A 23,450-nucleotide genomic window follows, 5' to 3' on the forward strand; every position below is an offset into this window, starting at 1 on the left:
TGGTTTTGAATGTTCTGTCTGGCTAGTGATACATCACTGATGTGCAGTACAGTGTTACAGTTTAGATGCAGCCTCCAAGTAGTCTATAAACTGGCAACTGTGGCCCCACTGAACTGCACTTAGCAGATCTGTTTCTCTATGTAGTCTTTTCTGTTATCATGACACATTATAATTAATGCAAACTCGTACTCAAAATCAGTCAGCATCACAAGATTATGGCCTTTGATCAGCTTTGTGATTGCCCATGTCTGTCATGCTCACGAGGCTTCCCAGGCAGTGCCAGTGGTAAAGAACCCCCCTGCCAATGCAGGAGATGTAAGAGACATGGGTACAACCCCTGGATCAGGAAGATCCCCTGGAGGAGGGCATGGCAACCCATTCCAGTATTCTTGCCTGGAGAATCCCATGGGCAGAGGAGCCTGGTGAGCTACAGCCCATAGGGTTGCTGAGTCAGACGTGACTGAAGTGACTTATCACACACGTCATGATCACTGCATCTGGGATCTGGCACGTGCAAATTTTTGACATTAAATATAACCCACTATATTCTCAAGTCATCACAAAGTTATATTCATTAGCATCAGTTTTCCAAAAAAATATTAGGGTCTGGGATGGCAGGGGATACTCTTGAAATTCTGTAAAAATTTCATGTCTAAAATTAATACTCGTTCTTCTGAGTGCTGAAGACTGGCTTCTTAGAAAGGCAATTTTTCAGACTGATACGTGAGCTAATTCTATAGCTGTGTTGAGTTTGTTCTTGAATGGGAGATGTGAAAAATAGCTACAATTTGAATATGTCTGAGTTATACTCCTCAGCATTAGGAGTAATTAAGAAGGAATTATTTCTACTAAGATTATCTGCACATTCGCCAGGTGACTTTAGAAAATCCAATGGAAATTTACAGCATGATGTCTCTGAATGCCTGTTTTTATGCAGTATCTATAGACTGAATCATTAACTTTAGAAAATGTTACATTACAAAATGCAGCTAACAGTTTCTGTTACAAATTGACAACTCCTCTGGCTGTAATTCCCTCAGAGACAGAATATCATATTCACTATGATAATGTGTTGTAACAGTCTTTGCAACATTAGGAATCTCTGTCTGTGGTATAATCTGAAACAGAAAGAACCAGTTCCAGAAATTAAGCTGTTTCTCTGAAATTTCTCAGACCTAATTATACCCTTAGTATCCCCATATTTAGATGCAAAGGAACCCTTCATTTTTCTCTATGAAGGTTTAGCTCTTGAAACCAATTTTTTAATCCAGGAAACGTGAACAGTAATTACTTCTGTGCATTAAGTACTTTCTATGTGTCAAATACTATATTTGCCATTCACACCTATCTCTGATCTTCACAACAGCCCCACAAAATAGGTGCTCATCTACTTGTATACACTGCAGAAAAGAATGATCAAGTGAAATGCTGGGACTTGCCCAAGTTAATCACACAGAGCTTGTATGTGGGAGAACCAAGACTGAATTCTTATTCCCTAGTATTTCTATTATGTTCTGTTATCTCTCATACTGAAAGCTTTATTGGTAATGTCCCAAGAAATGAAAGACTTGGCTCTGTAAGAACTACAAGTACTGATCAAGGCCTCAAAAGCTTTCTGTCATTTGGGGATTTTTATTGTCCTGGATTTGCTAAAAAGTAGCAGTTGCAAAGTAACTTGGACCAAATTTGTCCTATGTAAATGTCTTGCATGCTGTTTTAAACAGTGGAATATGAATGTCTTCTGGAAGAGCATTTGCCCCTTCACTAGCCACAGGACCCATACCTTCCTGCCCAGGATCACAAATAGCAGGAAACTAAAGCCCATAGGCAACTGAGTTGTAAACCCCCGAGAGTATAAGGGACAACACACTCTGAAGGAAGACAGCATACCAGACAGCGGCACTGCTGGCAGCTGTGAGTCCAGTTGTCTCCACTCCGATAGAGCTTGTTTCCATTTTGATCCAAACATTGGCTTGTGACCCTGGTGTCACACTCTGGGCAGCAGAAAAGGTCAACGCTTGGATTCTGGCAATCACATGCTGTCCGCCGGCAGAATATCTTCCCGTCCTGTTTAGAAGTGAGGTTAAGCAATAAGCCTGCACTAAGAAAACGAGTCTTGTAAACACTGGACAGAGCACATATGACCGATTTCTGACAGTCATAGTAACCCCCTGGCCACCTCCCGTTTTGCTCAAACAGATGCGCATGCACGTATACTCACGTCTACACACCCTGTTTCTCCCTGCCCTTGCCTGCAGAGCAGTCCGTGTTAACAGGGAGACATTTCCAAGTTTAAAAAAGAAGTGTTCTTGAAACTTTTTTCTAAATGTTTCTTAAAAATCTTATTTCTAAGTAAAATTATAACTAAGCAGCTAAAAATGCATGAATGATCAAGGACTCGTTTGAGTGGAAAATCACGCTGCTGTACTTTTCCCAGGTCATAGTGAATGACCTGAGACATGCAAACGTATTCATCTACTTTTATCTCTGCCTCAGCTATGGGAGGAAGTCTGACTATACCCTTTTTATAAAATAATTAACCGAGGCTCAGAGAGGCTAAATGACTTATCCAGCATCACAGAGGTAGCAATTCTCTAAGCAGCACCATTACATTTCCTGGTTTCAAAATAACTTTTCTTCTACAGGATAGTTTTTAACATGTTTACTACAGGTGCCGCCTCCCACCTTGAGGTGGGAGTTCCCCAAATTATACCAAAGTATAATTTCTGGAGTAAAGACCTTAAATACTCATAAAGGATTGAAAGTTGATAGCATTCAAACATTAAAACAATGTTTTGCAGTGTTTCTTTCTTTTTTTTTTTTTAAATTGGAGTATAATTGCTTTACAATGTTGTGTTAGTTTCTGCTGTACAACAATGTCAATCAGCTCTCTATATACATTTTATACATATATCCCCTCCTTCTTAAGCCTCCCTCACACCTCCCCTCCATCCCACCCTCTAGGTCATCACAGAGCACCAAGCTGCGCTTCCCGTGCTACACAGCAGCTTCCCACTAGCTGCTTTACGCATGCTAGTATATATATGGCAATGCACTCTCAGTTTGTCTCACCCTCTGCCGTTCCTTCCCTATATCCACAAGTGCGTTCTCTATATCTGCGTCTCTACTCCTGCCCTGCAAATAGGTTCATCAGTACAAATTTTCTAGATTCCATATGCATGTATTAATATCTGATATTTATTTTCCTCTTTCTGACTTCACTTTGTGTGACAGACTTTAGATTTATCCACATCACTACAAGTGACCCAATATGACCCAGAAATCCCATTACTGGGCATATACCCTGAGAAAACCATAATTCAAAAAGACACATGTGCCCCAATGCTCCCTGCTGCACAATTAACAATAGCCAGGATATGGAAGCAACCTAAACATCCACTGACATAGGACTAGACAAAGATGTGCTATACATATACAATAGAATATTACTCAGTGCTGCTGCTTATTTATATGTCTGTTGCTTACAGTAACTTCTCACCTCAGCCAATGAACAGCTAAAAATTTAAGGTGAGACAAGTGGCCACCTTTTATGATTAAAACCGCTTTGCCAAATATTTACAAAACCAGAGAATCTCAGGGCCAGAATATACCTTAGAGGATACATAACCAAATTTTGACCTATACTTGATTAGTCTAGAGCAACCATATTCAAAAGTCATCAAAACCTGTGCTCTAAATTCTCTTGAAGAACTTACCACCATGGAAGGTATTTTACTCATGTAACTTTGTACCATTCTGTTAAAAATTGGATTTTTGTTGCCCGTCTTCACTGATCCTTGTTTTCATCCTTGGTAATCAAAGAACTCTTCAGCCTTCTATCACATTTTTATTCTTCATTCTTAGAAGAGAGCTTTTGTGTTTCTTCTGAATCATCTCATCTCTAGAGCAAACATATCTAGTTTTTTGATGATTCCTCATAGTTTTAAATCTTTTCACTGTTGTTGCCACTTTAAAAAAATTATTTTTATTTTTAATTATAGTTGATTTGCAAAGTTGTATTATTTTTCAGCTGTACAAAGTGATTCAGTTACAAGTAAATACATATTTTTTCTTGTTATATTATCTTCTGTTATAGGTTAATATAAGATTTTGAGTACAGTTCCCTGTGCTATAAAGTAAGTCCCTGTTGGTTATCTATTTTTACATATGATAATGTGTTTATTTCAATCCATAATCCTAATATTCCCCTCATTTTCCTTTTAGTAACCATAGTTTGTTTTCTACATCTGTGTGTCTATTTCTGTTTTGTAAATAAGTTCATTTGTATCATTTTTTAAAGATTTCACACATAAGCAATATCATGAGATTCTTCTCTGACTTACTTCACTTAATATGATGATCTCTAGGTCCATCTATGTTCTGCAAAGGCATTATCTTGTTCTTTTCCTATGGCTGAGTAATTCTGCATTGAATATGTGTACCACATCTTTACCCATTCCTCTGTCAATGGACATTTGAGTCGCTTGCATGTCTTGGCTATTGTAAATAGTGCTTAGTGAACACTGGGGTGCATGCACCTTGAAGTTCAGTTTTCTCTGGATGTATGCCCAGGAATGGGATTGCTGGATCATATGGTAGTTCCATTCTTAGTTTTCTCTGGATATATGCCCAGGAGTGGGATTCCTGAATAATATGGTAGTTCCATTTTCAGTCTTATAAGGAACCTTCAGACCATTCTCCATGGAGGTTGTACCAGTTTACATTCCCACCAACAGTGTAGGAGGGTTCCTTTTTCTATTCATCCTTTCCAGCATTTATTGTTTGTAGATTGGATGATGGCTAGTCTGACCAGTGTGAGGCAATACCTTATTGTAGTTTTGATTTGCATCTCTCTGATAATTACTGATGTTGAGCATCCTTTCATGTGCTTTTCTGGCATCTGTATGTCTTCTTTGAGGAAACTATTATTTAGATATTTTGCCCATGTTTTGATGGGGTTGTTTGTTAGACATAGAGCTGTATGAGCTCTTCATATATTTTAGAGATAACACCCTTGTTGGCCACTTCATTTGCAAATAGTTTCTCCCATTCAGTGCGTTGTCTTTTTGTTTTGCTGATGGTTTATTCTGCTGTACAGAAGCTTTTAGGTTTAACTACGTCTCATTTGTCTAGTTCTATGAAAAATGCCATTAATAATTTGATAGGGATATCATTCCCACTCCAGTACTCTTGCCTGGAAAATCCCAAGGATGGAGAAGCCTGGTAGCCTGCAGTCCATGGGGTCATGAAGAGTCGGACATGACTGAGCGACTTCACTGTCACTTTTCATTTTCATGCACTGGAGAAGGAAATGGCAACCCACTCCAGTACTCTTGCCTGGAAAATCCTGGGGACAGGGGAGCCAGGTGGGCTGCCATCTATGGGGCGGCACAGAGCTGGACACGACTGAAGTGACTTAGCAGCAGCAGGGATATCATTAAATCTGTAGATTGTCTTGTGGAGTATAATCATTTTCACAATATTGATTCTTCCAATACAAGAACATGAAATACCTCTCTGTGTCATCTACAATGTATTTCATTAACATTTTACAGTTTACAGATTACAAGTCTTTTGTCTCCTTCAGTTCAGATCAGTTCAGTTCAGTCGCTCAGTCGTGTCCGACTATTTGCAACCCCATGAATCGCAACACGCCAGGCCTCCCTGTCCATCACCATCTTCCGGAGTTCACTCAGACTCATGTCCATTGAGTCCGTGATGCCATCCAGCCATCTCATCCTCGGCTCTCCCCTTCTCCTCCTGCCATCAATCCCTCCCAGCATCAGAGTCTTTTCCGATGAGTCAACTCTTCCCATGAGGTGGCCAAAGTACTGGAGTTTCAGCTTTAGCATCATCCCTTCCAAAGAAATCCCAGGGTTGATCTCCTTCAGAATGGACTGGTTGGATCGCCGTGCAGTCCAAGGAACTCTCAAGAGTCTTCTCCAACACCACAGTTCAAAAGCATCAATTCTTCGGTGCTCAGCCGTCTTCAAAGTCCAACTCTCACATCCATACATGACCACTGGAAAAACCATAGCCTTGACTAGATGGACCTTAGTTGGCAAAGTAATGTCTCTGCTTTGAATATACTGTCTAGGTGGGTCATAACTTTTCTTCCAAGGAGTAAGCGTCTTTTAATTTCATGCTGCAATCACCATCTATAGTGATTTTGCAGCCCCCAAAAATAAAGTCTGACACTGTTTCCCCATCTATTTCCCATGAAGTGATGGGACCAGATGCCATGATCTTCGTTTTCTGAATATTGAGCTTTAAGCCAACTTTTTAACTCTCCTCTTTCACTTTCATCAAGAGGCTTTTTAGCTCCTCTTCGCTTTCTGCCATAAGGGTGGTGTTATCTGCATATCTGAAGTTATTGATATTTCTCCTGGCAATCTTGATTCCAGCTCGTGTTTCTTCCAGTCCAGCGTTTCTCATGATGTACTCTGCATAGAAGTTAAATAAGCAGGGTGACAATATACAGCCTTGACCTACTCCTTTTCCTATTTGGAACCAGTATGTTGTTCCAGACTGTTGTTATATTCTTTGCAGCCAAAGATGGAGAAGCTCTATACAGTCAACAAAAACAGGACCGGGAGCTGACTGTGGCTCAGATCATGAACTTCTTATTACCAAATTCAGACTCAATTGAAGAAAGTAAGGAAAACCGCTAGACCATTCAGGTATGACCTAAATCAAATCCCTTATGATTATATAGTGGAAGTGAGAAATAGATTTAAGGGCCTAGATCTGATAGATAGAGTGCCTGATGCACTATAGAATGAGGTTTATGACACTGTACAGCACACAGGGATCAAGACCATCCCCATGGAAAAGAAATGCAAAAAAGAAAAATGGCTGTCTGTAGAGGGTTTACAAATAGCTGTCAAAAGAAGAGAAGTGAAAAGCAAAAGAGAAAAGGAAAGATATAAGCATCTGAATGCAGAGTTCCAGAGAATAGCAAGAAGAGATAAGAAAGCCTTCTTCAGCAATCAATGCAAAGAAATAGAGGAAAAGAACAGAATGGGAAAGACTAGAGATCTCTTCAAGAAAATTAGAGATACCAAGGGAACATTTCATGCAAAGATGGGCTCGATAAAGGACAGAAATGGTCTGGACCTAACAGAAGCAGAAGATATTAAGAAGAGGTGGCAGGAATACACAGAAGAACTGTACAAAAAAGATCTTCATGACCCAGATAATCATGATGGTGTGATCACTAGTCTAGAGCCAGACATCCTGGAATGTGACGTCAAGTGGGCCTTAGAAAGCATCACTACGAACAAAGCTAGTGGGGGTGATGGAATCCCAGTTGAGCTATTTCAAATCCTGAAAGATGATGCTGTGAAAGTGCTGCACTCAATATGCCAGCAAATTTGGAAAACTCAGCAGTGGCCACAGGACTGGAAAAGGTCAGTTTCCATTCCAATCTCAAAGAAAGGCAATGCCAAAGAATGCTCAAACTACTGCACAATTGCACTCATCTCACACGCTATTAAAGTAATGCTCAAAATTCACCAAGCCAGGCTTCAACAATACGTGAACCGTGAACTTCCTGATGTTCAAGCTGGTTTTAGAAAAGGCAGAGGAATCAGAGATCAAATTGTCAACATCTGCTGGATCATGGAAAAAGCAAGAGAGTTCCAGAAAAACATCTATTTCTGCTTTATTGACTATGCCAGAGCCTTTGACTGTATGGATCACAATAAACTGGAAAATTCTGAAAGAGATGGGAATACCAGACCACCTGACCTGCCTCAAGAAATCTGTATGCAGGTCAGGAAGCAACAGTTTGAACAGGATGTGGAACAACAGACTGGTTCCAAATAGGAAAAGGAGTGCATCAAGGCTGTATGTTGTCACCCTGCTTATTTAACTTATATGCAGAGTACATCAGAGAAACGCTGGACTGGAAGAAACAGAAGCTGGAATCAAGATTGCCAGGAGAAATATCAATAACCTCAGATATGCAGATGACACCACCCTTATGATAGAAAGTGAAGAGGAACTAAAAAGCCTGTTGATGAAAGTGAAAGAGGAGAGTGAAAAAGTTGGCTTAAAGCTCAACATTCAGAAAATGAAGATCATGGCATCTGGTCCCATCACTTCATGGGAAATAGATGGGGAAACAGTGGAAACAGTGTCAGACTTTATTTTTTTGGGCTCCAAAATCACTGCAGATGGTGATTGCAGCCATAAAATTAAAAGATGCTTACTCCTTGGAAGAAAAGTTATGACCAACCTAGATAGCATATTCAATAGCAGAGACATTACTCTGCCGACTAAGGTCTGTCTAGTCAAGGCATGGTTTTTCCAGTGGTCATGTATGGATGTGAGAGTTGGTTGTGAAGAAGGCTGAGTGCCGAAGAATTGATGCTTTTGAACTGTGGTGTTGGAGAAGACTCTTGAGAGTTCCTTGGACTGCAAGGAGATCCAACCAGTCCATTCTGAAGGAGATCAGCCCTGGGATTTCTTTGGAAGGACTGATGCTAAAGCTGAAACTCCAGTACTTTGGCCACCTCATGGGAAGAGTTGACTCATTGGAAAAGACTCTGATGCTGGGAGGGATTGATGGCAGGAGGAATAGGGGGCAACCGAGGATGAGATGGCTGGATGGCATCACGGACTCAATGGTCGTGAGTCTGAGTGAACTCCGGGAGTTGGTGATGGACAGAGAGGCCTGGCGTGCTGAGATTCATGGGGTGGCAAAGAGTCAGACACGACTGATCGACTGGACTGAACTGAACTGAACTGAATTTGATAGGGATAACATTGAATCTGTAGATTGTGTGTGGTAGTATAGTCATTTTCACAATACTGATTCTTCCTACCCAGGAACATGGAATATCACTCCATCTGTTTATGTTGTCTTTGATGCCTTTCATCAGTGTCTGATAATTTTCTGTGTACAGTTCTTTTGTCTCAGGTGAGTTTATTCCTAGATATTTGATTCTTTTTGTTGCAATGGTGAATGGGATTGATTCCTTAATTTCTCTTTCTGATTCTTTATAGTTGGTATATAGAAATGCAAGTGATTTCTGTATATTGATGTTGTATCCTGCAACTTCGCTAAATTCACTGATTAGCTCTAGTAATTTTCTGATATATCTTTAGGATTTTCTATGTACAATATCTTGTCATCTGCAAACAGTGACAGCTTTACTTCTTTTCTCATCTGGATTCCTTATATTTGTTTTTCTTTTCTGATTGCTATAGCTAAGAATTCCAGAACTATGTTGAATAATAGTGGCAAAAGTGCAGAGCCTTGTCTTGTCACTGATCTTAGGAGGAATGCTTTCAGTTTTACACCATTGAGAATAATGTTTGCTATAGGCTTATCATATATGGCCTTTACTATGTTAAAATAGATTCCTTCTATGCCCATTTTTTGAAGAGTTTTAATCATAAATGGGTGCTGAATTTTGTCAAAGGATTTTTATGCATCTGTTGAGATTATCATATGGTTTTTACTTTTCAATTTGTTAATATGGTATATAACATTGATTGGTTTGCATATATTGAAGGATCCTTGCATTCATGGAATAAACCCAACTTGATCATGGTGTATAAGCTTTTAGATGGGTTGCTGAATTCTGTTTGCTAAAATTTTGTTGAGGATTTTTGCATCTATGTTCATCAGTGATATTGGCCTGTAGTTTTCTTTTTTGTGTGTGGTCTTTGTCTGGTTTTGGTATCAGGGTGATGGTGGCTTTGCAGAATGAGTTTGGAAGCTTTCCTTTGCAATTTTTTTGAAAGAGTTTTTGAAGGATAGGCATTAGCTCTTCTCTCAATGTTTGATAGAATTGTGTGAAGCCACCTGGTCCTGGGCTTTTGTTTTTTGGGAGATTTTTGATCACAGCTTTAATTTCAGTGCTTGTAATTGGGCTGTTCATAATTTCTATTTCTTCCTGAGTCACTCTTGGAAGGCTGAACTTTTCTAAGAATCTTTCCATTTCTTCCAGGTTATCCATTTTACTGCGTTAGAGTTGTTCATAATAGTCTCCTATAATCCTTTGTATTTCTGCATTGTCTGTCGTAACCTCTCCTTTTGCATTTCTAATTTTGTTGGTTTGATTCTCCTCTCTTTTGTTCTTGATGAGTCTGTCTAAAGCTTTGTCAATTTTCTTTATCTTTTCAATGAACCTGCTTTTACTTTTATTAATATTTACTGTTGTTTCTTTCATTTCTTTTTCATTATTTCTTCTTGGATCTTTGTGATTTCTTCTTTTCTATTAATTTTGGGTGGGTTTTTTTTTTTGTTGTTGTTGTTCTTTGTTCAGTTGCTTTAGATGTAAAGATAAGTTGTCTAGTCAATGTTTTTCTTGTTTACTGAGGTAGAATTATATTGCTATAAACTTCCCACTGAGAACTGCTTTTGCTGTATACCATAGGTTTTGGGCTGTTGTGTTTTCATTGTCATTTGTTTCTGGAATTTTGATTTCCCTTTTGATTTCTTCAGTAACCTGTAGATGTTTAGAAACATGTTGTTTAATCTCCATGTGTTTGTTTTTCTTAGACTTTTTTCCTTGTAATTGATGTTGTGTTTCATATCATTGTGGGTGGAGAAGATGTTTGATATGATTTCAATTTTCTTAAATTAACTGAGGTTCAATTTGTGACCCAAGATGTGATCTATCCTGGAGAATGTTCCATGTGCACTTGACAAGCTGTATTGTTTTGCATTTGGATGGAATGTCCTAAAGATATCAGTGAGATCCATCTCATCTAATGTATCGTTTAAGACTTGTGTTTCCTTATTAATTTTTTTTTTTATGATCTGTCCATCGGTGTGAGTGGGGTGTTTAAGTCTCCCACTATTATTGTTATATTGTCAATTTCTCTTTTTATGTCTGTTACTGTTTGCCTCATATATTGATGTGCTCCTATGTTGGGTGCATGCTGCTGCTGCTGCTAAGTCACTTCAGTTGTGTCCAACTCTGTGCGACCCCATAGACGGCAGCCTACCAGGCTCCCCCATCCCTGGGATTCTCCAGGCAAGAACACTGGAGTGGGTTGCCATTTCCTTCTCTAATGCATGAAAGTGAAAAGTGAAACTGAAGTTGCTCAGTCGTGTCCGATCCTCAGCGACCCCATGGACTGCACCCTACCAGGCTCCTCCGTCCATGGGATTTTCCAGGCAGGAGTACTGGAGTGGGATGCCATATTTACAATTGTTATGTCTTCCTCTTGGATTGATTCAGTGATTATTACATAATGTCCTCCCTTGTAATCTTTAAGGTCTGTTTTGTCTGATATGAGGATTGCTGCTCCAGCTTTCTTTTACTTCCTATTTGCATGGAATATATTTTTCCATCCTCTCACTTTTGGTCTATATGTGTCTTTATGTCTGAACAGCATATATATGGGTCGCATATATATGGGTCTTGTTTTTGTATCCATTCAGTCAGTCTGTGTCTTTTGGTTGGAGCATTTAATCCACTTAAAAGTAATTATTGATATATATGTTCCTATTGATATTTTCTTAATTGTTGGGGTTGAATTTGTAGACTGTTTTTCTTCTCTTGTATTTCTTGACTATATAAGTCCCTTTAACATTTGTTGTAAAGCTGGTTTGGTGGTACTGAATTATCTAACTTTTGCTTGTCTGAAAAGTTTTTTATTTCTTCATCAATTTTGAATGAGATCCTTGCCAGGTACAGTAATCTTGTTTGTAGATTTTTCCCTTTCAGTACTTTAGATATGTCCTGCTATTCCCTTCTGGCCTGCAGCATATTTGCTGAAAGATCAGCTGTTAAGCATATGGGGTTTCCCCTGTATGTTACTTGTTGCTTCTCTCTTGCTGCTTTTAATATTCTTTTTTGTGTGTTTAGTCTTTGTTAGTTTTATTAGTATGTATCTTGGCATGTTTCTCCTTGAGTGTCTCCTGCATGGGACTCTTTCTGCCTGTTGGACTTTATTGACTATTTCTTTTTCCATGTTGGGGAAATTTTCAACTATTATCTCTTCAAAAATTCTCTTATACCCTTCTTTTTCTCTTCTTCTGGGACCCCTATATTGTGAATGTTGGTGCATTTGATATTGTCCCAGAGGTCTCTGAGACTATCCTCATTTCTTTTCATTCTTTTTACTTTATTCTGCTCTTCAGAAGTTATTTCCACCATTTTATCTTCAAGCTCACAGATTTGTTTTTCTGCTTCACATATTCTGCAATTGATTCCTTCTAGAGTATTTTTAATATCAGTAATTGTGTTGTTTGTCTCTGTAGGTTTATTCTTTAATTCTTCTAGGTCTTTCTTAATTGATTCTTGTATTTTCTCCATTTTGTTTTCAAGGTTTTTTATCATCTTTACTATCATTATTCTGAATTCTTTTTCAGGTAGTTTGCCTATTTCCTTTTCATTTATTTGGACTTCTGTGTTTCTAGCTTGTCCCTTCATTTGTGTATTTCTCTGCCTTTTCATTATTTTTTTAAAACTTATTGTGTTTGAGGTCTCCTTTTCCCAGGGCTCAAGGGAAGTTGAATTCTTTCCTTATAAAAGGTTGAATTCTTTCTTCTTTTTGGTTTCTGCCCTCCTAGGGTTGACCCAGTGGTTTGTATAAGCTTCATATAGGGTGAGATTTGTGCTGAGTTTTTGTTTGTTTCTTTAGTTTTCCTCTAATGGGCAAGGTTGAGTGAGGTGGTAATCCTGTCTGCTGATTATTGGGTTTGTATTTTTGCTTTGCTTGTTGTTTAGATGAGGCATCCTGCACAGGGTGTTACTGGTGTTTGAGTGATGCTGGGTCTTGTATTCAAGTGGTTTCCTTTGTGTGAGTTCTCACTATTTGATGCTCCCTACGGTTAGTTCTCTGGTAGTCTAGGGTCTTGGAGTCAGTGCTCCCACTCCAAAGGCTCAGAGCTTGATCTCTGGTCAGGAAAGAATATTCCACAAGTGGTTTGTTATGGCATTAAGTGAGATTAAAACAAATATCCAAAAATGAGAAACCAAAGATAAACCTCAGACAATGGCAGTTACAAAATCAGATAAATAATAATTAAAATAATGTAATACACACATATACATATACACCCATGAGCAAAGTCAAAACAGTCCAACAAAAATAAAGTACAGTAGATTGACCCCATGAACAAAGGAAATTAAAAATTATATTTACCAGTTAAGAACAAAACTAACTAAAGCACAAGCTGGAAAACAAAACTAAAGCAAGGTGCCAAGTGGGGGATAAAGCAATGAAAATAAAACTAACAAATATCTTGAGAGGAAAGAGAGGAAAGAATAGATATGGAAAGTTAAATAGAGGTAGCACTAGAGCCTGCAGACAATGGGGTAGGGTCAAGTCTTGGTGCCAAAGTGATGGCCTCTGGGATGGTTGACACTTATCATTATTCCATGGGTCCTTTGCCGCAAGTGTCTTCCCACTCCTCAGTGAGCCATGGCTAATCAGGAAACTCTGACACTTGCAGGTTGGTCCAGCCAGTCTCCTATGGAGTTAGCTTTGCACTGGGTCCTAATGTATGTGAAATCTTCTGTGTGCCCTCCAAGAGTAGAGTCTTTGTTTCTTCCAGTCCTGTGGAGCTCCTGCACTCAAGTCCTGCTGACCTGCAAAAGCAAATGCTCTTGGGATTCCTCTTCCCAATGACAGAGCCTCTGGCTAGGGAGCCTGATATAGGGATCCAAACTCTCACTGTTGTGTGAGAACCTCTGTGATATTATTATTTTCTAGTTTCTGGGTCATCCACCCAACACATATGAGATTTGATTATGTCATGAAAGTACCCCCCTACCATTTCATTTTTGCCTCTTTTTGTTTGAATGTAAAACATCATTTTGTGGGTTCCAGTCTTGTTAATTGTCATTCAATGGTTAGTTGTGCTTTTGTTTTTTTGTGATAGGAGGTGAGTTCAAGGCGTTCTACTTAGCTATCTCCTTTGGAATTGAGAGAATGCTTTTAGTTTGGATGCTTGCTGCCTCTTTCTCAGCATGTGCTGGCTGTTATCCCCTTGATATGGAGTGTGAATGTAGGGGCACTTGTGTGCTCCTGGGATGTTGGGGGCAGTGCTTAGTGCCTGCTTGCAGGTCTTATAGCAGTGGCTATGGCCAGTGTACTCCCAGGAAAGTGAGGGCAGAGTCTGGTTAATTTCTAATCTCATAGTGTCATGAATGGAAAAGATGCTTCATATCATTTCAACTTTTTAAAATTTCCCAAGGCTTATTTGTGGCCTAGCATGTGATCTATCCTGGAGAATGTTCCATGTGCACTTGAAAAGAATGTGTATTCTTCTTTGAATGGAATGTTTTATATATATCAATTAATCTATCTGGTCTAATGTGCCATTTAAGACCTGTGTTTCCTTACTGATTTTCTGACTGGGTGATCTGTCCATTGGTGTAAGTGAGGAGTTAAAGTCCCCTATTGTTATTGTATTACAGTCAATTTATTCATTTATATTTGTTACATCTGTCTCATATATATTGAGGTGCTACAGTGTTGAGTGCATATATTTCCACAATTGTTCTATCTTCTTGGATTGATTCCTTGATCATGATGTAGTATCCTTCTTTGTGTCTTTTAACAGTCTTATTTTAAAGCCTATTTTGTCTGCTATAAGTATTGCTGCTTCAGCTTTCTTTTTATTTTCCTTTGTATGGAATAGCTTTTCCATCCTCTCATATATGTGCCATCTTCTTCAATAGTTTTGAGTATTTCCAATAATTGTTATCATCGTTTACAATCAATTTAACATTTATGTCATGTCAGACATTGTGCCAACTCTTTTATATGCATTATCACCTTTAATCCTGATAATTCCAAGGACTAGAAAATTTTATCACCATTTCTCAAATGAGGTAGCTGAATTAGCTAAGTATAATTCCTCAGTAATGGTCTGACCAAGACAAAGTGAATTGATATTCATAGTCATCTTGTTTTAAGTGCTGTCATTTTTAAAATGCAGCCTGATTTCAATATTTACTTCCTTTCTTACTTCAGTTATGTCATAATGTCGATCTGTATTGAGATTAATGAAGACCAAACATTATTAAATCCTTTTGTGCCTTGTGTGGTTTGTTATTTGAAGGCAAGTGTAAAACTTTGTGTTTATCCGATCGTATTTCACCTTGTTAGATCCATTTCATTTCTCTGGCCTGCCACAATGTTTTCTAAATGCTATGTCTGCCATCCGCCATAGTTTTCCATCCTTCAGTTTGGTGACATCTGCAAACTTCACAGAACTGCCCTTAAGGTCTGCATATACTTTAGGATGACAATGCTGCATAAGACAGAGTTTGCTGAGATATGTTTATTACCAGCTAAGGTAGAAATCTTTAAACATTTTACATTCTTTTATGGAGAATGGAAAGGAGATATACTGGCTACATGTATAATAAGGTAACAAGTTAAAAAATGCTTTACCTCAAATAGTAAGCATGACTCTATTATTAGGAGAAATAAGAAATCAATGTTCAAAATATTAGAGGATGAGAGATTATATGTACACACATGCACACATATATATACATTTACATATACATGCATACATATATGTCTGCACATGTTCATAGATAGCATGCAAAAGACTAGTTAGGCAGGTGAGTTGGGTCAGGGAATTCAGCTAGTTTGGACAAAGGAATGTCCAGATATTAGGAAGTTTTCAATAGACCATTGACTTACAGCTCATATACAATGATTTTAACATATTTGGCTCATATAACCATACCTCACATAACTCCCCTATGGATTTAACAGAAGTGAATAAAAATAGCTGTGATATGAAACCATTTGGTCAACTCAGCTGACCAGACTATTACCCACCCCAGCTACAGAAGGACCATCTCAGGAACCACATGCTATTCATGAACAACATTAAACACAGGGATAGATTCTTCTGGAAGCAGGTACTGTTCAACAGGCAGTGAGACACAATCAGAATGTCAAATTTCTCCATGTATGCTGTTTAAAAGAATGAATAAGTGAAGTCTCCAGAATTAGTACAAAATAATTTCACATCTCATTAATTATGTGAGAATGCCAAATAGGCCCTCTTATACTTTAACATGCTTCAGAACAATAGCTGTGTTCACTCTGGCTTTTCAATTACAGGTTAGCTGTCAAAAATTATTTTCTAATTTTTTGGGGAAATAAGAGGGATATATCTCTTTATAAATTTGAGTTACAGCATAATGGTGTTTGACATGTATATTTTGTGAAAGGATTACCACAGTTGCTTCCACTAACATCCATTTCCTCATATAGATTAGAAAGAAAAGTAAAAACATAAAAAGGTGAAAAGTTCTTTAGATGTTAACAACTAGGATTTACTTTCTTGATAAGTTCCTTTTATATTAGACATTAATGTTAACTATAGTTGTCATATTGTACATTACATCCCCAGCACTCACTTATCTTAGAGAAGTTTGTGCCCTTTGACCACCTTCTTTCAATCCGCTTAGCATCCACCCTCCACTTCTACAAGTCTGATCTCTTTTTCTATGTTTTCATTTATTTGTTTGGGCTTTCTTGATACCACCTCTACCTGAAATTATACAGTATTTGGCTTTCTCTGTCTGGTTTATTTTACTTACCATAATTGCATTAAGGTCCATCCATCATATTGTTGCAAATAGTAGGATTTCTTCATTTTTTTCTGGCTAAATAATATAATATTGTAACTACATACCACAACTCTTCATCAGTACCACAACTCCTCATCCATTCATCCATTTATGAACACTTAAATTATTTCTATGTCTTAGCTATTGTAAATAATGCTGCTATGAACATCTGGGTAAACTTATTATTTTGAGTTCATGTTTTCATTTCCTTTGGATATACTCCCAGTACTAGAACTGCTGGATCATATGGTGATTTCATTTTTTAATTTTTGGGGGATCCTCCATGCTGTTTTCACAGTGATCATACCAATTCTCAATCCTACTAACAGTGCACGAAGGTCCCATTTCAAGCCTGTCCTTTTGATGATAGCTATTTGAACAGGCATGTGGTGATATCTCTTTGTGCTCTTAATGTGTATTTCCCTAATGACTAGTAATGTTAAACTTGGGATGTCCTTGTTGGCCTTTCATATATCTTTTAAGAAATGTCAGGTCCTTTATGCATATTTAGTTGGGTTATTTTTATGCTATTAAGTTGTATGAGTTCTTTATATATCTTAACCCATTGTCAGATAGATGGTTTACAAATTTTTCTCCTGGCCTGTAGGTTATATTTTCATTTTGAGGACTTCTGCTGCTGTTCATAAATTTTTAGCTTGATATAGTCCAAATTGCTTATTTTTTAAATTTTGTTGCTTGTGCTTTAGGTATCATATAAAATAAAAATCATTACCATGACAAGGAACTTTATTCATATTTTTTCTTCTAAGTGTTTCTTGGTTTAAGGTCTTACATTCAAGTCTTGAATACATTTTGATTTTTTTGTGAATGATGTAAAGTAGTGGTGCAGGGTTTTATTTTTACATGTGAATATTCAATTATCCTTGCACCTTTTTTATGTGAATAGAAAGTATCTCTTCATTGTTGCTTGAAATTATGATATTATCTGTTGCCCCGTGGCTTTATTTTGGGGCCATCTGGGAAAATTGATAAAGAGACAGAAATACAAGGGATTCAGAAGTAATGTTCCCTGAACTCTATGATTAGAACTTGTTTACAAGGGTTTCTCCCCAGATTTTCTCCTTGGAAAACAGCTATGGGTAGACAAATATACATTTATAACAAGTTCAGCTGTGGGGTTTTGGTTTTGTGATCTATACATTAAATAATTTAGAATCAATCACTCTTTGATTGTAATACAATGTAAGCAAGTTCACCTTTAATCTTTTTTGGCATCTTGAAAATGGACTGATTATGTCTACCTGGACCTCAAGGAAAAATCAGAAGAAACAATCATGAAATCATTAGAGGCTGGCATGTTACATATATATGTTCATAGGATGTGTGTCCATGATGTATTAGAAAACATCATGCTAGTGCTTGTTTCTTCACAGCCCAGTGTACAGGCAGGGTACAGTAGTGTACAGCCCACTCTATATTCAGCATATAGTATAGGATACAGTCCAGTGTACAGTCCAGTGCACCTCTGAGTAGATCAGTGAATATTTAGACACACTGGAGCACATTTGGACACATCTGGTGTACAGTCCAAGGGCACATCCCAGTGTATACTGCAGTGTACATTCTAAGGTATTGTCCAGTGCAAATCTCATGTACAGTTCAGTGTATAGTCCAGTGTCTAGTGGATGTCAGGATAAGTCCAGTATATGCCCACTGTCTCTGTGCCTGTCTTCTCCATGTTCATAAAATCCTATGAATGGCTCTTAGAGTCATTCTTACAATAAATGGCAAAGAACAAATAATAGGTTCAAAGAAGGAAAGATAAAACACACAAAACTGAAGTAAACTGAAAACTGGATTGCTTGACACTGAATTCTGGTAAGTGGTATGCCAGTGGGGGCCTTCTGAGATTATGCATAAATTTTAGGAGTATTTTCTTCCATTTCTGTAAAAACTGCCATTGAATTCTTATTAGGGATCACATTAAAACTAAACATGTCTTTTGGTAACACTGACATTTTAAAACTATTAATTCTTCCAGTTAGTGAATATGGAATATATCTCCTTTATTAGTGTTTTTAATTTCTTTCATCAGAGTTTTGTAGATTTCGGAGTAGAGTTCTTTCACCTCCTTAGGTGAATTTATTCCTAAGTATTTTATTGTGTTTAATTCTATTGTAAATGCAATAATTTCTTTTTCACAATATCCATTGTTAGTATATAGAAGTATGACTGAATTTGGTGTGTTAATTTTTAATCTCACATTTACTGAATTTATTTATTAGATCCAGTAAATTTTGGTTGAGTCTTAGGATTTTCTCTATGCAAAATCAAGTCATTGGCAAATGGAGACAATTGTACTTCTCCCTTTTCAGTTTTGATATCTATTAAAGTTTTTCCACTCTGACAGCTCTAGCTAGGACCTCTTTTACCAAACATTATCAATTCAGTTCAGTCACTCAGTCGTGTCCGACTCATTTGACCCCATGAATTGCAGCACACCAGGCCTCCCTGTACATCACCAACTCCTGGGGTCCACCCAAACCAAAGTCCATTGTGTTGGGGATACCATCCAACCATCTCATCCTCTGTCGTCTCCTTCTCCTCCTGCCCTCAATCTTTCCCAGCATCACAGTCTTTTCAAATGAGTCAGCTATTCGCATCAGGTGGTTAAAGTATTGCAGTTTCAGCTTCAAAATCAGTCCTTCCAATGAACACCCAGGACTGATCTCCTTTGGGTTGGACTGGTTGGATCTCCTTGTAGTCCAAGGGACCCTCAAGAGTCTTCTCCAACATCACAGTTCAAAAGCATCAATTCTTCAGCACTCAGGTTTCTTTATAGACCAACTCTCACATCCATACATGACTACTGGAAAAACCATAGCCTTGACTAGATGGACATTTGTTGGCAAAGTAATGTCTCTGTTTTTTAATATGCTGTCAAACATGGTCATAAATTCCCTTCCAAGGAGCAAGTATCTTTTAATTTCATGTCTGCAGTCACCATCTGCAGTGATTTTGGAGCCCAGGAAATAAAGTCAGCCACTGTTTCCCCATCTATTTGCCATGAGGTGATGGGACCAAATGCCATGATCTTAGTTTTCTGAATGTTGAGCTTTAAGCCAACTTTTTCACTCTCCTCTTTCACTTTCATCAAGAGGCTCCTTAGTTCTTCTTTGCTTTCTGCCATAAGGGTGGTGTCATCTGCATATCTGAGGTTATTGATATTTCTCCCAGCAATCTTGATTCCAGCTTGTGCTTCTTCCAGTCCAGCACTTCTCATGATGTACCCTGCATGTAAGTTAAATAAGCAGAGTGACAATATACAGCCTTGACATACTCCTTTTCCTATTTGGAACCAGTCTGTTGTTCCATGTCCAGTTCTAACTGTTGCTTCCTGAACTGCATATAGGTTTCTCAAGAGGCAGGTCAGGTGGTCTGGTATGCCCTTCTCTTTCAGAATTTCCCATTTATTGTGATCCACACAGTCAAAGGCTTTGAAATAGTCAATAAAGCAGAAATAGATGTTTTTCTGGAACTCTCTTGCTTTTTCCATGATCCACTGGATGTTGGCAATTTGATCTCTGGTTCCTTTGCCTTTTCTAAAACCAGCTTAAACATCTGAAAATTCATGGTTCATGTATTGCTGAGCCTGGCTTGGAGAATTTTGAGCATTACTTTACTAGTGTGTGAGATGAGTGCAATTGTGCGGTAGTTTGAGCATTCTTTGGCATTACTTTCTTTGAGATTGTAATGAAAACACCTTTTCCAGTCTTGTTGCCACTGCTGTTTTCCAAATGTGCTGGCATATTGAGTGCAGCACTTTCACATCATCATCTTTCAGGATTTGAAACAGCTCAACTGGAATTCCATCACCTCCACCAGCTTTGTTTGTAGTGATGGTTCTTAAGGCCCACCTGCCTTCACACTCCAGGATGTCTGGCTTTAGGTGAGTGTGAGTGATCACACCTTTGTGATTATCTGGTCATGAAGATCTTTTTTGTACAGTTGTTCTGTGTATTCTTGCCACCTCTTCTTAATAACTTCTGCTTCTGTTAGGTCCCATTTCTGCCCTTTATTGAACCCATCTTTGCATGAAATGTTCCCTTCGTATCTCTAATTTTCTTGAAGAGATCTCTAGTCTTTCCCATTCTATTGTTTTCCTCTAGTTCTTTGCATTGATGGATGAGAAAGGCTTTCTTATCTCTCCCTCCTATTCTTTGGTACTCTGCATTCAAGTGGGCGGTGGCTGCACTTTGCTGGAGGAGCCGTGAAGAGATACCAGATGTCCAAGGTAAGAGAAACCCAAGGAAGATGGTAGGTGCTGAGAGAAGGTATCAGGGGGCAGACAGACTGAAACCACAATCACAGACAGCTAGCCAATCTGAACACATGGACCACAGCCTTGTCTAATTCAATGAAACTAATCCATGCCATGTGGGGCCACCCAAGATGGACAGGTCATGGTGGAGAGGTCAGACAGAACGTGGTCCACTGGAATGGCAAACCACTTCAGTATTCTTGCCTTGAAAGCCCCATGAACAGTATGAAAAGGCAAAAAGCTAGAATACTGAAAGAGGAACTCCCTAGGCCGGTAGGTGCCAAATATGCTACTGGAGATCAGTGGAGAAATAACTCCAGAAAGAATGAAGGGATGGAGCCAAAGCAAAAACAACACCCAGTTGTGGATGGGACTGGTGATAGAAGCAAGATCCAATGCTGTAAAGAACAATATTGCATAGGACCCTGGAATGTTAGGTCCATGAATCAAGGCAAATTGGAAGTGGTCAAACAGGAGATGGCAAGAGTGAACATTGACATTCTAGGAATCAGCAAACTAAGATGGACTGGAATGGGTGAATTTAACTCAGATGACCATTATATCTACTACTGTGGGCAGGAATCCCTTAGAAGAAATGGAGTAGCTATCATAGTCAACAAAAGAATCTGAAATGTAGTACTTGGATGCAGTCTCAAAAATGACAGAATGATCTCTGTCCATTTCCAAGGCAAACCATTCAATATCACAGTAATCCAAGTCTATGCCCCGACCAGTAATGCTGAAGAAGCTGAAGTTGAACGGTTCTATGAAGACCTAAAAGGCCTTCTAGAACTAACAGCCAAAAAAGATGTCTTTTTCATTATAGGGGACTGGAATACAAAAGAAGGAAGTCAAGAAACACCTGGAGTAACAGGAAAATTTGGCCTTGGAGTACAGAATGAAGCAGGGCAAAGGCTAACAGAGTTCTGCCAAGAGAATGCACTGGTCATAGCAAACACCCTCTTCCAACAACACAAGAGAAGACTCTACACATGGACATCACCAGATGGTCAACACCGAAATCAGACTGATTATATTCTTTGCAGCCAAAGATGAGAAGCTCTATACAATCAGCAAAAACAAGACTGGGAGCTGACTGTGGCTCAGGTCATGAACTCCTTATTGCCAAATTCAGACTTAAATTGAAGAAAGTGGGGAAAACCACTAGACCATTCAGGTATGACCAATCAAATCCCTTACGATTATACAGTGGAAGTGAGAAATTGATTGAAGGGCCTAGATCTGAGAGAGAGAGTGCCTGATGAACTATGGATGGAGGTTCATGACCATACATTTAGGGAGGGTGAAAATGAGCAACCTCATCTTATTCTGATCTTAGAAGAAAAGCTTCCAACATTTTAATACTAAGCGTGATGTTAGCTGAGGTCTTATGTCATATGTGGCTTTTATTATGTTGAAGTATATTCCTTCGGTGCCTAAATTGCTGAGTTTTTACATGAAGAGCTGTTGAATTTAGTCAAATGCTTTTCTGCATCTATTGAGATGTTCATATGGGTCTTTAATTATATAAATGTAATGTATCACACTGATTTGCATATGATGAATCATCTTTGCATCCAAAGGATAATCCCACTTAGTTATGGTGAATGATCACTTTAATATGCTGCTGAATTTTGTTTGCTAGTATTTTATCGAGAATTTTTGCATATGTACACATCAAGGAGATAGGCTTACACTTTTCCTTTGAACTACAGTCCTGTCCTGGTTTTGTTAAAAGGAAAATGCTAACCTTGTAAAAAGATTTTGAAAGTGTTTAGTCTTGTTTTTTTTTGGGGGGGGGGGGAAGAGTTTGAGAAGGACTGGGGTTAATTATTCATTCCTTTCTTCCTTCTTTCATTTTTCCTATTTTAAATAGTTGATATACAACATTATGTTAATTTCAGATATATAGAAGATTCAATATTTTGATTGATTATGCTCCAGGAAAAGACATTATAAAATACTGCCATTTGTAACAACATGGATGGAGCTAGAGGGTATTATGTATGCTTAGTGAAACAGGTTAGACAAAATGCTGTTATTAATTGTATGTGGAATATAAAAAATAAAACATATGAGTATAACAAAACAGACTCACAGACAACAAACCAGTAGTTACCAGTGGGGAGAGGGAAGGGCAGTTGCAACACAGGGGCAGGGGATTAAGAGGTCCACACTACTGTGTTTAAAACAATTAAGCAACAAGGATATATTTTACAACACAGGAAAATATAGCCATTATTTTGTGATAACTTTAGGGTATAATATATATAAATATTGAATTATTATTCTACAACTGAAACTAACACAATATTTTATTTCAGTAAAATAAACAAGACACAATGCAACAACTCACATTTTCCCCAATGGATTATCCACTACTAAATGTTTCTAGAAACAAGAATTCCACCTAATGGGAAAATAATTTTATTATTAACTGATAAAAAATGAGTGAAAGCAAGGAAAAAAGAAACACAAAAACTTAACCTTAGGGCTTGCACAGCCAGCTCCTGACATCAGAAAACACCCTAGACAGGAAGGTATTGATAATGGTGCTGGTTAAGTTCTGAGAGCAAAGTAAAGCGTTTTTATGAGTAGAC

The 23,450-nt window shown here is 38.2% G+C and overlaps 1 protein-coding gene across 4 annotated transcripts in view; it reads right to left on the reverse strand.

Annotated features, from left to right (window-relative positions):
• NELL1 (neural EGFL like 1) overlaps window positions 1-23,450 on the reverse strand; it is a 1,018,153-nt gene that overhangs the window by 3,005 nt on the left and 991,698 nt on the right. For 3 of the 4 annotated variants that reach the window (XM_069565320.1, XM_069565321.1, XM_069565323.1), the window contains one exon: window positions 1,891-2,067. In XM_069565320.1, the coding sequence (XP_069421421.1) occupies window positions 1,891-2,067 (177 nt within the window). Of the gene's footprint in view, window positions 1-1,890; window positions 2,068-12,421; window positions 13,557-23,450 lie in introns of those variants that run through there. The other variant, XM_069565324.1, reaches the window with a different exon arrangement.

Source organism: Ovis canadensis, chromosome 21 (assembly GCF_042477335.2).
Source record: "Ovis canadensis isolate MfBH-ARS-UI-01 breed Bighorn chromosome 21, ARS-UI_OviCan_v2, whole genome shotgun sequence".
In the NCBI taxonomy this organism is placed as follows: Eukaryota; Metazoa; Chordata; class Mammalia; order Artiodactyla; family Bovidae; genus Ovis; species Ovis canadensis.